The sequence below is a fragment of the Narcine bancroftii genome, chromosome 6 (assembly GCF_036971445.1).
Source record: "Narcine bancroftii isolate sNarBan1 chromosome 6, sNarBan1.hap1, whole genome shotgun sequence".
In the NCBI taxonomy this organism is placed as follows: domain Eukaryota; kingdom Metazoa; phylum Chordata; class Chondrichthyes; order Torpediniformes; family Narcinidae; genus Narcine; species Narcine bancroftii.
Genome location: NC_091474.1, coordinates 228506162 through 228522764, shown reverse-complemented (window position 1 = coordinate 228522764; position 16603 = coordinate 228506162). Strand labels below are relative to the sequence as shown.

The following is a 16603-nucleotide window of genomic DNA, read 5'->3' as shown; positions in this document are numbered from 1 at the left end:
GCATGAGGCACCACCAATGTTCCAGAGGAAGAGTTAAGGAGCCTTGCCTTTATAGATTTGTAGCATGGTTGCCACACATAGCCAGCAAAAAGGCAGGTATAGCTGGGACCCATGCATTGGAAAAAATGGGATGAGTCAAAGGAGAAGTTATTGAAGGTGAGAGCAAGTTCTGTCAGGCAGAGGAGGGTGGTGGTGAGGAAAACTGGTTGGATATGTTGTTGATAAAGAAGCAAAGGGTTTTGAAACTTTCAATGTGGAGAATGGAGGTGTAGCAAGATTACATACAGTCCTGGTCTCCTTACTTGAGAAAAGATGCACTAGGTTTGGAGTCAGTGCAGAGGAGGTTTACCAGGTTGATGCCATTGATGAGGGAATTAGCCTGTGAGGAGAGATTGAGTCGCTGCAATTCAGAAGAATGATATGGGATCTTAAAAAAAAGCATTTAAAATTATGTAAGGGATAAGTAAGATAGAAGTAGGGGAATTGTTCCATGTGAGAGAACTAGGAGATATAGTCACAAGATTCAGGAGAGATGATGTAGGACAGAGATGAGGAAAAAAACTACTTTTTACAGAGAGTAGTGTATCTGTGGAATTACCTGCACAGGGAAACATTAGATGCTGCCTCAACAAATGCATTTAACATGGAGTTTGAGTTTTGCAAAGTAGGACAAGTAGGGGTTACGGGGAAAAGGCACGTATGTGGAGTTGAGTCCATGGACAAATCATCCATGATGTTATTGAGCGTCAGAGGATGCTCAATGGGCCAGGTGGCCAACTGCTGTTCCTTATTCTTATGTTCTTATCCTTTCAAATTGATTGATCAAGTCCAGTGAAAAGTCACCAAACTAATTTCACCTTCATCATCAGTAGTATTGAGTAGAGCATATTCTCTTGCTTCTGAGCATCAATACTATGGAACAAAATGCAACCAAAAAGAGTTGATTGCAACTCTGTGGTCTCGTCAAGCCCTCCCCTCACTGTCCTAGCCCTCTACAATCCCTTCATTCTGGCCTCTTATCCATCTTCATTTGCTCTTACAGTTGAGGTTGTGGATATGTTTTGCCTTCAACTGCCAAGGCCAAAATCTCTAGAATCCCCTTTTCTGTTCATCTACTTCTCGCTCTCTTCTGTTAAAACATTCCTAAAACCCGCCTCTAAAGCAAAACCATGTGTTATCTGTTTTTCTCCCTATAGTACATCAAATTGGGTTGGGTTTGTTGTCAGCCAGGAATTTTTGTTCTGTTGCAGGATTCAAGTTTTTGTAGCTGATTGTATGTAAAATTTAAAAAGATAAAGCTTAGGTTTCCTTCACTTCGAGGAAAGCTCAGTTGCTGCAGTTATGAGGTAGTGAGTGTACATATATTAACACCGAGTCGTGATCTTTACAGGTGCTGAATGAGGTGTCTTGAATAGTTCCCAAAGAAGAAAACTAACCCACCAGGCATGGCCTCCAGCCTCAAAAATGCCTTTGTCACTGTACAGAAAATCTATTATCCATCACTGAGTGTTGTCGGAATCACAGGTAAGTCCTGATGATTTAGCTTCTACCAAAGCATTACAAGGGGCAAATGGAAGCAAGGCAAATGGAACATCTGATGACTAGCCCAGGCCTGAAACATTGGTTACCCTTTGATTCTTATTAATGATGCACGACCTGCTGAGTTTCTCCAGCACTTTCGTATATTGCACCGAACCTCAGTATCTGCACACTCTTTTATCAAAACACGAAAGTCTGCAGACACCGTGGTTGAAGTAAAAACGCAATGCTGGAGAAACTCTGCTGGTCAAACACTGGACTTGGTGTAGCAAAGATAAAAAAATACATAACCAAAGTTTCGGGCTTGAGCCCTTCAACAAGGTATGACAAAAGGACGACAAAAATGTCAGCCAACATTTGAATCAACAGGTTTGCAGATGACACTAAGATTGGAGGGGTTGTGGATGGTGAAGGAGGTTTTCAAAGCTTGCAAAGAGATCTGAGCCAGTTGGAAAAATGGGGTGAAAAATGGCAGATGGAATTTAATGCAGACAAGTGTGGGGTGTTGCATTTCGGAAGGATAAACCAAAAAAGGACATACACGGTAAATGGTAGGGCACTGAGAAGTCCAGTAGAACAGAAGGATCTGGGAATACAGATACATAATTCCCTGAAAGTGCACCACAGATGGATAGGGTTGTAAAAAGAACTTTTGGCATATTGGCCTTCATAAATCAAAGTATTGAGTAAAGTAGTTGGGTTGTTGTGGTAAATTTGTATAAGATGTTGGTGAGGCCAAATTTGGAGTTTTGTGTGCAGCTTTGGTCACTTAACTACAGGAAAGATATCAATAAGATAGAAAAAAATGCAGAGAAGATCTATTAGGATGTTACTGAGTTACAGGGAAAGGTAAAACAGGTTAGGACTTTATTCCCTGGACCATAGAAGAATGAGGAGAGATTTGATAGAGGTATTTAAAATTATGAGGGGGATAGACAGAGTAAATATAGGTAGACTTTTTCCGCTGAGGTTAGGTGAGATACAAACCAGAGAACATGGGTTAAGGATGAAAGGGGAAGAGTTTAGGGGAAACATAAGGGGGAATTTCTTCACATGGAGTAGTGGGAATGTGGAATGAGCTGCCAGCTAAAGTGGTGAATGCAGGCTCAATTATAACATTTTAAGATGAGTTTGGACAGGTACATGGATGGGAGAGGTACATGGAACGGGACTCGGCAGGAAAATGGATCAGCACAGATGAGAAGGGCTGAAGGGGCCTGTTTCTGTGCTATAATGTTCTATGATTCCATAGTTCTAATTGCTTTGTTCTATACTGTAACAATTCCATGAAATGGGGTTGAAGTAGCGATCAGCAATGAGGGGCTAAATGGCCTACTTCACCCATCTTGCTCATTATTTTGCAATGGTGTTTCTCTATTGCCATTTTCTCTGGGCAGATCATTTATGTTCTATGTGCTGTTAGCTTGATCTCCATGAGGAGTCACTTCCTGTCTTGTTCCCAAAGATGCCAGATAACTACAGGATCCTTCCTTGAATTCAATCAGAACTCAGACCATTACACAATGCTGTGCAGTCAATGAGTTAAGGGCAAAATCTCTTATTTTGTGAAATGTAATTACACAACCATGTGGTTTCTTGTTCTTTCCTGACAGCCAGCTTTTTGTTGGAATTGGACCTTGAAATGGGTTGCCACACACCCAGGCTCCAAGAAAAGAGTATTGTGCTCCACTACAATGTGAAGGGAAATGAAAAGTATTTGGAGAGGACATCTTTAACATTTATTGCTAATAAATATTGGGGAGGGGAAATTTCCAATTTGATGAACAAGTCAAGAATCATTCTATTATTGATTGATGTCTATCACTCCAATTGGTTTGGGATGACAAGACTCCACAAGGATAGTAAGTGTAGATATGCATGCCAGGATTCAAGAGGCCACCTGATAGTACACCCATGCTGGTTGACAATGTGGATGGTTGGAAGCCCTGGATACATACACTATCTTGTGACTTCATGGCTTGGTGAGGGGTCCATCTCTTCCCAACCAGTGCTTTAAACATTCAGCGGAATAAAAGACCCTGTGGGGTGGATATTCTCAAAGGCTGATTCACCCACACTGCTGGTTAGACTACGACCTGTCCTGTCTGCACTGTTTTGACTCCACTTTTGTTTCTCTTGCACAATGGTAACTATAAATATTTATTATCACAAGATCTAAGTGGACCCATTGGCCCATTGAGTCTATTCCACCATTCTAATCATGAGCTGATCCATCCACCCACTCAGCCCCACTCCCTGACTTTCTCCCCAAAACTCTTGATGCCATGACTAATCAAATACCTCGTTTCCAGTGCCACCTATGTGACAAGTTCCACAGACTCGCGACACTCTGGCTAAAGAACCTTTTCTGCATCTCTTTTTTTTAAATTGATGCCGGGGTCACAGCATGGGAAACACTTCAAGTTCTGTAACTCTAGTCTTTTAAGTTATTGATAGCGCATCATCTACATTGGAGAAACCAAGTGCAGATTGCATAATCAGATAGTGGAGCACCTTCACTCAGTCCACAGGAGAGCCTGCCAGGCTTCCAAAGGCCTTCCTCTTGAATTCACCATCCCACTCGCATTTTGTTCTTCCTGTCTGCAGCTTTTTGTACCGGTAAAACGAGCCCCAACTTGAAGTATAAGGACAGCATCTCATCCCCTCAAGTAACATGTTTTAGTGCATCTATAGATTGCACTTATATATATGAGATTGAAAAGAAGAGTTACAAGAATGTTGCCGGGCCTTGAGGAACTGAGTTACAGGGAAAGGTTAAACAGGTAAGGACTTTATTCCCTGGAGCATAGAAGAATAAGGGGAGATTTGATAGAGGTACAGGTACACCCCATTTTACAAAGGTAGAGAGTTCCTAAGAAACTGTTGGTAAAATGAAAATCCATAAATGAAGACTCATTGACTATTATTGGAGGCAATTTTCGTAATAGCGAGAACCCATTATAAACCCATTATAATTTTCTTTTTTTAAATTTTTTCTATAAATATACATATAAAAATTTCCCATTTACGAGATGGGTTTGTGTGTGTGTCTGTATATATGTGCATAACTTTTTCTTACAAAACAAAACACAAGCACCCCCCCCCTTTACCCCCACCCTCCAGACTATAAATTGGTACACCGTCAGGGCTTACAATTGGGTTAACAAAAGATTTTCTTTATTGAGGAGATCACATTTTTATCATAATAGCACTTACTTATTTATATTTGGGCCCCTATGTAATCTAAATATAGTTGGCATATTTTTATAAATACATCAAATTTGTTTTTTAGATTGTATGTGATTTTCTCCATAGGTATACAACTGTTCATCTCTGTCTTCCATTGTGCTATCTAGAGGGGGGTCAGATTTCCAAGTAATTGCAATACATTTCTTAGCCACAGCTAAAGCCATTTTAACAAATTAAATTTGGAATTTAGTTAGTTTATTACTTATTGCAATCAAATTGCCCAAAAGATGAACCTCCATCCGAGTTGTCCACGAAGGCCACCGTTATTATCCTTGTTAGTATTTCAATTATATCCTGTCAGAAAAGTCTCACCTTTGCACATGATAACATAACATGTTCAATCACTCCTATTTCTGTTCCACATCTAAAACACATCTCCACTATTTCCGATTTTGATTTATGTAGTTTCTGTGGTGTAAGGTATAATTGGTGAAGAAAATTATGTTTCATACTATCCAAACACCAATCAGACTAACATCTTTCCATTATTGCAACTCTTAAATCCAACTCCCATCTCTCTCTCGATCTTTGTAAACCTGGTTTTGCACTTTCATTTTAGAGAGCAAAGTACATCTTAGAAATAAATTTAGATGTGTTCCCCACCCAAATCATTCATTCTATCTCACTAATTTCAGGAGGGGCCAAGTTTAATCCCCATCTTTCTTTTATGAACATTCTTAACTGGAGAAAGCAAGAGAATGTCCATTAGCTACTTCCATACTTCAAAAGACATGAGATCCTTCCATATAACTATCATCAATATATCTTATTCCTTTGTCATACCACAGTTATGAACTAACAACCCTATTAATTTTGTTTGAGACTAAAGGGACTTTGTTAGCACAAACAAAGGAACAGCAATAGAAAATTCACCAGACAATGACAAATTCAAAATAACAGTTTTTATTAAATTATCAATAACATAACATTTCTTACTTATCTCTAAATTTAACCCCACTATGCGCAAAAGCATGTGTGTGTGTTTTAGAGAGAGATTAAAGTCACACTCTGAAAAGTCAATTTTAAAAATTTCAGCACCATTTTAGTGTTGCTTGAAGGTCTTAAATTCCCAGTTCAGAAATAATTATAAATCACTTTTAAACATCATATCTTCAGGCCTTTTTACTCACAATTCTTTTGATGAGATGTCTTGAGAGATATTCTTTAAATAGAAGTGGCCATCTTTTGAGCTATCGATGTATCTCCTGTGAAAAGGAGAATGCAATGCTTGTCTTTCCAGGATCAAATCTTCTTTTTACTAAAGATTTTGGAATCTGTTTTTCACATGAAGAATCCGCCCTCTTTTCAGAGAGACAGCGAATGTGGCTGTTTTCTTCTGCAAATAATTCACAAACCCAGACAAGGGTTAAATGAATTGGCCGTACAAAAATGGACCCAGTAGAATTCAGTCTTCTTTTCAAAGAGACAGCAAAGTGGTCTTCCTTATTTCAAAAGCCACTTATTCTGTGTTCCCCTTTTACCAGGAGTAACACACAACAGCATATATTCTGGTTACTGAAATTCAACCGTGTCTTTCACAAGGTTCCAACCCTTTTGTGTGTCATAGGGTTTTTTTGTACTCTCCAAACTGAACTGATTGTCTCTCATTTCGATAATATATTTCCAGTCCATTTCTCATGTCACATGCTATGTGACATAATTGCCTTCAATGAATCTCATAATGTCACGAATGTGCTAAAAGCATTTGAATAGGAACATAGGAAGTAGGAACAGGAGTAGGCCAAAAAAGGCCCATCGAGCCTGCTCCGCCATTCAATACGATCATGGCTGATCTAATTTATGACCTAACTCCACCTACCTGCCTTCTCCCCATATCCCAGAATTCCTCTATCATGTAAAAATTTATCTAACTGAATTTTAAATATGTTTAATGAGGCAACCTTCCCTGGTTAGAGAATTCCAAACATTCACTACTCTTTTTTACATAATAGTGTCCTCAGTGACTTAGCTGCTTTTTTCCCCAATACATTCATTTTTCTTGCCATATTCTAATTATATGAATTAATATAGGATTGTCCGTCTTTTTTGTTATTGACTTAACATTCCACTTAAAAATAAAGTCCTTCAATGTCTCCTCTTTGATTGAATTCAGTTCCTTTCAAATCCATGAAGGGGGAACTGTTTTTATTTCAAAGAAAGATGATAAAAAATAATTTTTGCTTATGCTGAAAGATAATACTTCTTAAAATCCGAGAGTCTAAGTCCTCCCAGTTTATAGTCCCATGTTAACTTTTCCAGTGCAATTCTTGGTACTTTGTTATTCTATAGGAATAGTCTTATACAATTATATCATAATAAAAGGAATTTTTAGTTAGTACAATAGTAATGATTGAAAGAGTCTTGGCATTACCTTCATTTTTATACAATTTACCATTCCTACTAATGTAATTGGCAGATCTTTCCATTTCTATTTTTTCTAATGAAGGGGTATAATAAAGTTTATATAAATATTGTAAATTATTTTCTGTCATTATTGCTAAGTGTTTAATTCCATCTTTATTCTATTTAAATCTTCTATCTTTTTGGTATCTTTCATAATCAAAGTATTGCAATGGCATTATCTCACTTTTATCAATATTTATTTTATATCCCTATATTCTTCTAATATTCTTATAATATCCCAATATTTTTCTCATACTGTTATAATCTTATCAATGATTCAGCTGGGACAGACGTCATCAGCAAATAAACGAATTTTATGTTCTTCTTATTTGAAGCTCTTAATATCCGGATCCCTTCTTATAATCTCCGCCAGTGGTTCAATAGTTAGTATAAAAAGTGCTGGTGATGGGGACACCTCTGTCTACTCAATCTACTCAAGGAAAAAATAGGTGACATTTGGTTATTAGTTATAATTTTAGCTTGTGACATGATAAAGAGTTTTTATCCAATTTATAAATGTTCTACTTATACCGAATGTTTCCAACGTTTTTTTTTTAAATTTTTTTATTTTTCACACTGTGAAGCATATCAACCAAAATATATACAAATGTTTCTCATTAAATATACACAGTGGCATTTTCTCCCTTTTTTCCCCCTACCTTCCCTCCCCCCCTTCCCACCCCCTCCAAAACCAATAAATATTCAACATATACAATACAATAAAACCATTAAACAATGTCATCACACAATGAAAAATAAACAAGGAAAATGTGTCATCTACTTTTACACACTGGATGAAGTCGTCTTGTCTTCTTATCATTTTAGGGGGTGGAGGTCGTAGGCAAGCCCTCTCTGAAATGTTCCATGTATGGTTCCCAAATTTGTTCAAATAATGTGACTTTATTTTTTAAATTATGTTATTTTTTCCAATGGAATACATTTATTCATTTCCATGTCCCATTGCTGTATTCTCATGCTCTCTTCCATTTTCCAAGTTGTCATTTTACATTTTTTTGCTACTGCTAAGGCTATCATAATAAATCTTTTTTGCACTTTATCCAATTTGAGGCCTAATTCCTTACTTATATTACTTAGAAGAAAGATCTCTGTATTTTTTGGTATGTTATTTTTTGTGATTTTATTTAATATCTGATTTAGATCTTCCCAAAACATTTTCACTTATGCTATATCTATTTTTTCTTTTTTCAGTAAATTTAATAACCTCTTCCTTTTAATTTGATTATGTATTCCATTAATGTTTATAGTCATATAGTTCAACATGGCCATCTCACATCCTGTTTACACCTCATTTCTGGTTCCTCACCAGCACCATCCCCCTTTTCCCCATTTTCAACTCTCAGTTTTCCCTTTTTAAACTCAATGTATGACAACACATTTAAAACATAAAATACTCCAACAACTCCCAAATCCAATATTCCCTTAACCCCAAATATCCCCCCTCTCTGAGTTGCCCTTTATCCCTTGCCAGGCAACCACAACTCCCCTATCCATTTGGATTGCAAACCTGCTCACAAGCGTCAACTGATTTCGCAGTGACGGTTATTCTTCCCCCCAACCCCCCCCCCCAGAAAACACTTTTTTTTACACATATAACAAAGTTCTTTTTTTCCCCCTTACTTTCTTCCTTCCCTTCTCTTTCCTTTCTTTAGTTCTTTACATATACATTGTTTTTACATCTTTATATATATTTTATCACCATTCTTCATTCTTGTTACATCTCTTCATCTCTCCTTCTGTCCTGCAAGCGTTCTGCAAATTCTTGTGCTTCCTCCGGATCCGAGAACAGTCTGTTTTGATCTCCAGGGATAAATATTTTAAGCATAGCTGGATGTCTTAACATAAATTTATAACCTTTTTTTCCATAGGATTGATTTTGCTGTATTAAACTCCTTTAAGAGTTCAAAACTTATGTCTGGGTAAAAAAATATTTTTTGACCCTTGTATTGTTTATTGTCTTCTTTAGTTTTATTCCTTGCTCACTCCGGTATATTTTCTCTTGTTGTATATCTGAAAAATTTTACTAAAATGGATCTTGGTTTTTGATGTGTCTGTGTTTTCAGAGCTAATGTTCTGTGTGCCCTTTCTATTTCCATTCCTTCCTGCATTTCTGTCATTCCCAGGTCCTTCGGGATCCATCCTTTTATAAATTCCTTCATATCTGTGCCTTCTTCATCTTCCTTTAGGCCCACTATTTTTATGTTGTTTCGCCTACTATAATTTTCCAACATATCAATATTCTGAGCTAACAACTCTTGTGACTCTTTCATTTTTTTATCATTTACTTCCATTTCTACAGCCATTTCTCATTCTTCCACATTTTCTACTCTTTTCGCTATTTCTGTCATGACTAGTTCTAATCTTTGCATGTTATTTTCTGTTCTTTTCATTTTTCTTTTAATTGCACTCATTTCTAATGACAACCATTCTTTTAATGCTCTCATTTGTTCTTGAAAAAAAGCTTTATCTATATTCTGTCCATCTGTTTTACCTTCTATTTCTCTGTGAAGATCTTGATCTTCTTCCTCTTCTTCTGTGTCTATACCTGTGTTTGTGTCTTCTCTTCTTTGTATCTATATCTCTTCTGACTTTCCCGATGAGTTGCTTGTCTCAATTTGTTGGGCCTCTTCTTGCTTGGCCTCTTGCTGTTGGTCCTCTTCTTCTGAGTTGCTCATCTGTTGAGCCTCCTGTTGCTGCTCCTCTTGCTGTTCACCCAGTCGACTTTCTTTCTCACTTGGTACTTCACTCCCTCTCCTGCCGCTTTCCTCTTCTTCCAGCTGAGAGCCCTAGTGTCAGGCATCCCTCAGCTGGTCGCGCTTGGTTGCCCACTCCTCGGCTGAGCCCCCCTTCCATCGGTGTTTTCCTATTCCTTAGTTTTTCATGTGTTTTCGTCAGTTCAATCTCTGCTCGACCCATTCTCTTCATATAACCATTTACAGCACAGAAATAGGCCAGTTTTGCCCTACTAGTCTGTGCCGAACACCATCTCCCACCTAGTTCCACTGACCCACATTTGGCCCATAACCCTCCACACCTCTCACATCCATATACCTATCCAACCTTTCCTTGAATATTAACATCAATCTCACTTATACCACCACTGCTGGAAGTTCATTCCATACCCCCACTACCCTCTGCATGAAGAAATTCCCCCTTATGTTTCCCTTAAACTTTTCCCCTTTTACTCTTAATTCATGCCATCTTGTTTGAATCTCCCCAACCCTCAGTGGAGAAAGCCTATCTACATTGACTCTATCTGTCCCCCTTATAATTTTGAATACCTCTATCAAATCACTCCTTGACCTTCAACGCTCCAGGAAATAAAGTCCCAGCCTGCTCAACCTTCCCCTGTAACTCAAACCATGAAACCCCACCAACATTCTCGTAAACCTCCTCTGCACTCTCTCTGTACTGTTTATATCCTTCCTGTAATTCAGTGGCCAAAACTGCACACAATATTCCAAATTTGGCCTCACCAATGCCTTATACAATTTTAACATAACATCCCAACTCCTGTAATCTATACCTAACACACTAAATGCCTTCTTCACCACCCTATCCACATGTGATTCAACTTTCAAGGAATTATGTGCCATGACTCTTAAATCCCTTTGTTCCACTGCATTCCTCAGTTGTCTACCATTTAACATGTATGGCCTATTTTGATTGGTCCCACCAAAATGTAGCACCTCACATTTATCAGTATTAAACTCCATCTGCCATCTTTCAGCCCACTTTTCTAACTGTCCTATATCACCCTTTAAGCTTTGATAATCTTCCTCATTGTCTACAACACCGCCAACCTTTGTATCATCTGCAAATTCACTAATCCAATTTGCCACCCTATTATCTAGATCGTTAGTATATTTAACTAACAGCAGTGGACCCAGTACCGATCCCTGAGGCACTCCACTTGTCACCAGCCTCCAATTCGACAAACAATTTTCCACCACTACTCTCTGGCATCTCCCATCCAACCATCGTTGAATCCATTTCACTGCTTCATCATTAATACCTAATGCTTCCACCTTCCTTACTAACCTCTTATGGGGAACCTTATCAAAAGCCTTACTAAAGTCCAAATAGACAACATCCACAGCCTTCCCCTCATCAACTTTTTTAGTAACCTCCTCAAAAAACTCTCTAAGATTTGTTAGACATGATCTACCTCGTACAAAGCCATGCTGACTACTCCAAATCAATCCCTTTCTTTTCAAATAGTTGTATATACCATCTCTAAGAACACTTCCATTAATTTTATCCGCCACTGATGTCAAACTTACAGGCCTATAATTACCAAGTTTACTTTTGGATCCTTTTTTGAACAGCGGAACAACATAAGCCACCCTCCAGTCCTCTGGCACTTCCCCCATGGCCATTGACATTTTAAATATTTCTGTCAATGTCCTCACTAACCTCCTAGGGAATATTTTTTTCAGGACCTGGAGATTTATCTACCTTGATCTTTTTCAATATCGCCAACACTACCTCCTCATTAATTCTTATATAATCCATGACCTTCCTACCATATTTCTTCACTTCATCTGGATCAATATTCTTTTCCTTAGTGAATACTGAAAAAAAAAATTGTTTAAAATTTAACCCATCTCCTCTGGCTTCTCACGGAGCCTACACCCTCATCTTCAAGGGGGTCCAATTTTATCTCTCACTATTCTTTTACTTTCAATGTTCCTATAGAACCCCTTTGGATTTATTTTTTATTTGCCTGCCAAAGCAGGTTCATGTCTCCTTTTAGCCTTTTTAATTTCTTTCTTAAGATTTTTTTTTACACTCCTCATATTCCTCAAGCAGTTCATCCATTCCCTGCTGTTTATACCCGTTGTACACCAAGTTCCCAATATCTTTTGAAAACCAAGGCTCCCTCCAGTTTCTAACCTTTCCTTTAATCCTCACGGTCTTCAGCAATCTCTCTTATTTCAGTCATTTTCTCCATCATATCTCTCATCACTGTTTCAACACATGAATTGGTTACCCAAATTCTCTAATTTTTCCAGGACGATGCTCAACTCTTGACCTGAGTCCCCAGTTTTACCAGGTTCTGCCAGTCCCATCGCTATTTTCGCACAGCTCCCTTTCAGACTTCCACCTGATGTTCCTGGTTGAATAGCAGCTTCTTCACTCTGTTCTCGGCTGCCTTGGCTTCTTTGTGCAAGTTTTATCCATTTTTGATGAAGAAAATGTTGATTTTCAAGTTTTGACCATCTATTTAGTACTCTTCACAGAGAGCTCAATCAAAATGCATCTAAGTCCCTCACTGGCCACGCACCCCACCCATTATAATTTCTTTGTAAAAGTGAACACAGGTTTCTTCATATAAGTGAATTTGCATAAAGCAAGTATTCATAAAGTGGGATTTACCTGTGTTTACGATTGTGAGGGGGAATAGAGTAAATGCAAGCAGGCTTTTTCCTGGTGAGACAAGAACTAGAGGACATGGGTTAAGGGTGAAAGGTTGGATGTGTAAGGAGAACATTTTTTTGAATATTTCATTTATGATTTTCATAGACTCACTAAACTCAACAAACCATTCAATCTTTCCAACATTCTTGTGCATATACAGGGTGTGTATTTATCCCCTCTCCACCCTACCCCCCATATACAATTTAACATATGGTCAAGTAATTTATGTTCGTACAGACATCAATGGGGCAGAAACAGAGAAAAAAAGAAAAAAAACCTAGGAATGATAATGATTAAGAAACAAAGATTAAAACATGAAAAAGGAGACTTAAATAAAACCCAGAACAAAGGAAAAGAAAAAGCAACAGGTTGTCGGTGCCATATCCTGTTTCACTAGTCACACCCCTTTCCCTACTGGGGACAGATTGTTACAGTATCTTTATTTCGAGGTGGGGGGACTAATCTATCTGAGTGCCGATATATCTCAGGTAAGGTTGCCCAACCCCAATGAATGTGTTATGTTTTTGCCTTAGATTGTACGTAATTTTCTCCAGGGGAATGCATTTCCACATTTAGTTGGGAGTCGGGTAGGGGGATCTTCTTCACATAGGGAGTGGTGGGCATGTGGAATGAGCTTCCAGATGAAGTGGTGAATGTGGACTCTATTTTGACATTTAAGAAAAATTTGGACAGGTACATGGATGGGAGGGGATATGTTCCAAGTACAGGTCAATGGGACAAGGCAGAATAATAGTCTGGCACAGGCTCTATGATAATAAATGTTTATAATCATATAATTTCCTCTGTCTGAGGACTTGATATCAAATTCTCCAACTTTAAATTCTCACTCTTTCTTTCTGTATCTTTTTTGCCTGCTGTCACTTTAAATTTTTGTATATACAGTTTGGACTGTTGGTAAAGTCCCAGAATACAAAGAGGCCTATTCTGATTTTAACTGCTTCTTGACTACCACATATATCATTTAGTCTCACTCTATCAGAGATATTCCTTTTATTGCTCCCACCCCCATATTCCAAGTACCTACCACTCTCCGGTAAAACAGTTGCCCTGTACATCTTCTTTAAACTTCTCCTCCCAACTTTAAGTGGATGCATTTGACATTTTAGTCTGGGGGCGGGGGGGGGGGGGGATCCCTCTGTCTACCCTGTCAAGGCATCTCAATTTTCCAATTATAACTTTCTCTGATCTTAAGGCAAGCACATTGGCTAAGCATCTTAGCCAATGTGGGTATAGGCTTTGCCACAGTACAAATCCTTTGATAGATCCCCAGTGTCAGTGAATGCACATTGTGCTTTGCTCACACCATAGATCTATGCCCCATCAAACCAAAATGCCCATAACAATTTTCTTTTTTTTAAAATATTTTATTTTTCACACCATAAATCACATTAACCATGATACACACTTTTTCCTTTTAACACATATACAGTGACATTTTCTCCCCCCCCCACCTCCCTCCTCCCAACCCACTCCCCCCCTCCCATCCATTTAAGGTATACAATCTAGGATACATTAAACCAGTCAGACAATGTTGTCACTCAACAAAAATACACCAGAAATTCTACTGAGTCCATTCTTTTCTTTCCTTCTCCTTCCATCAACTTAGGTAATGATTGTCCCCGGTAGGTTTTCGCTATTGTATTTAATGTAAGGCTCCCATATTTGTTCGAATATTTCAATATTATTTCTTAAACTATATGTTATTTTTTCTAATGGAATACATTTATTCATTTCTATATACCATTGTTGTATTTTCAAATTATCTTCCAATTTCCAGGTTGACATAATACATTTTTTGCTACGGCTAGAGCTATCTTAACAAATCTTTTTTGTGCATCCTCCAAATCAATTCCAAATTCTTTGTTTTTTATGATACTTAGGAGAAAGATCTCTGGATTCTTTGGTATGTTGTTTTCTGTTATTTTATTTAATATCTGATTGAGATCTTCCCAAAATTTTTCTACTTTCTCACATGTCCAGATTGCATGAATTGTTGTTCCCATTTCTTTTTTACATCGAAAACATCTATCAGATACTGTTGGGTCCCATTTATTTAACTTTTGAGGTGTAATGTATAGTCTGTGTATCCAGTTATATTGTATCATACGTAGCCTCGTATTTATTGTATTTCTCATCGTTCCAGAACATAATTTCTCCCATGTTTCCTTTTTTATCTTTATATTTAAATCTTGTTCCCATTTTTGTTTAGTTTTACCATTTGTTTCCTCATTCTCCTTTTCTTGCAGTTTAATATACATATTTGTTATAAATCTTTTGATTATCATTGTATCTGTAATCACATATTCAAGGTTACTTGCCTCTGGCAAACTCAAACTGCTTCCTAATTTATCCTTCAAGTAGGATCTCAATTGGTAATATGCCAGCGCTGTATCTTGAGTTATATTGTACTTATCTTTCATTTGTTCAAAGGATAAGAATCTATTTCCTGAAAAACAATTTTCTATTCTTTTAATCCCTTTTTTTTCCCCATTCTCTAAAGGAAAGGTTATCTATTGTAAAAGGGAGTAACTTGTTTTGCGTCAATATTAGTTTTGGTAATTGATAATTTGTTTTATTTCTTTCTACATGAATCTTCTTCCAAATATTGAGGAGATGATGTAATACTGGAGAAGTTCTATGTTGTACCAATTTTTCATCCCATTTATATAATATGTGTTCAGGTATCTTTTCCCCTATTTTATCTAATTCTAATCTCGTCCAGTCTGGTTTTTCCCTTGTTTGATAAAAATCTGATAGGTATCTTAATTGTGCGACTCTATAATAATTTTTAAAGTTTGGCAGTTGTAAGCCTCCTTGTTTATACCATTCTGTTAATTTATCTAGCGCTATCCTCGGTTTCCCCCCTCTCCATAAAAATTTTCTTATTATTTTCTTCAACTCCTTGAAGAATTTTTCTGTCAGTTGTATTGGCAATGCCTGAAATAAGTATAATATCCTTGGAAAAATGTTCATTTTAATACAGTTTATCCTTCCTATTAGTGTTAGTGGCAAATCTTTCCAATGCTCTAAATCGTCCTGTAATTTTTTCATTAGTGGATAATAATTGAGTTTATATAGTTGGCCGAGATTTTTGTTTATTTGTACACCTAGGTATCTTATTGCCTGCATTTGCCATCTAAATGGAGATTCCTTCTTAAATTTTGAGAAATCCGCATTATTCATAGGCATTGCTTCACTTTTATTTACGTTTATCTTGTAACCTGACACTTCTCCATATTCCTTCAATTTCTTATATAATTCTTTTATTGATAGTTCTGGTTCTGTTAAGTACACTATAACATCATCCGCAAATAGTCTGATTTTATATTCCTTGTCTTTTATTTTTATTCCTTTTATATTATTATCTATTCTTATCAATTCTGCTAGTGGTTCTATAGCTAATGCAAACAATAAAGGTGATAATGGGCATCCCTGCCGCGTTGACCTGCTTAAGTTAAATTACTTTGATACATGTCCATTTACTGTCACTTTCACTAACGGTCCCTTATATAATGCTTTAATCCAATTAATATACTTCTCCGGTAAACTGAATTTTTGCAATACTTTGAACAAATAATTCCATTCTACTCTGTCAAAGGCCTTCTCTGCGTCTAAAGCAACTGCTACTGTTGGCGCTTTACTCCCTTCTACTGCATGAATTAAGTTAATAAATTTACAAATATTGTCTGTTGTGCGTCTTTTTTTGATAAATCCAGTTTGGTCTAAATTTACCATTTTCGGTACATGCTCTGCTAATCTGTTTGCTAATAGTTTAGCTATTATCTTATCATCTGTGTTTAGTAAAGATATTGGTCTATATGATGCTGGTGAAGTGGATCTTTCCCTTGCTTTAGTATTACTGTAATTATTGCTGTTTTACATGAATCTGGTAAGCTTTGTGTTTCATCAATCTGGTTGATTACATCCAGGAGGGGCGGAATTAATAAGTCTT

General features: G+C 37.2%; 1 protein-coding gene across 1 annotated transcript in view; it reads left to right on the top strand.

Annotated features, from left to right (window-relative positions):
* Positions 1-16603, top strand: part of LOC138735548 (probable G-protein coupled receptor 139) — a 77341-nt gene that overhangs the window by 35684 nt on the left and 25054 nt on the right. Inside the window, exon 2 of the mRNA XM_069883574.1 lies at positions 1391-1524. Within this exon, the coding sequence (XP_069739675.1) occupies positions 1446-1524 (79 nt within the window). The 5' untranslated portion in view covers positions 1391-1445. The remainder of the gene's footprint in view (positions 1-1390; positions 1525-16603) is intronic.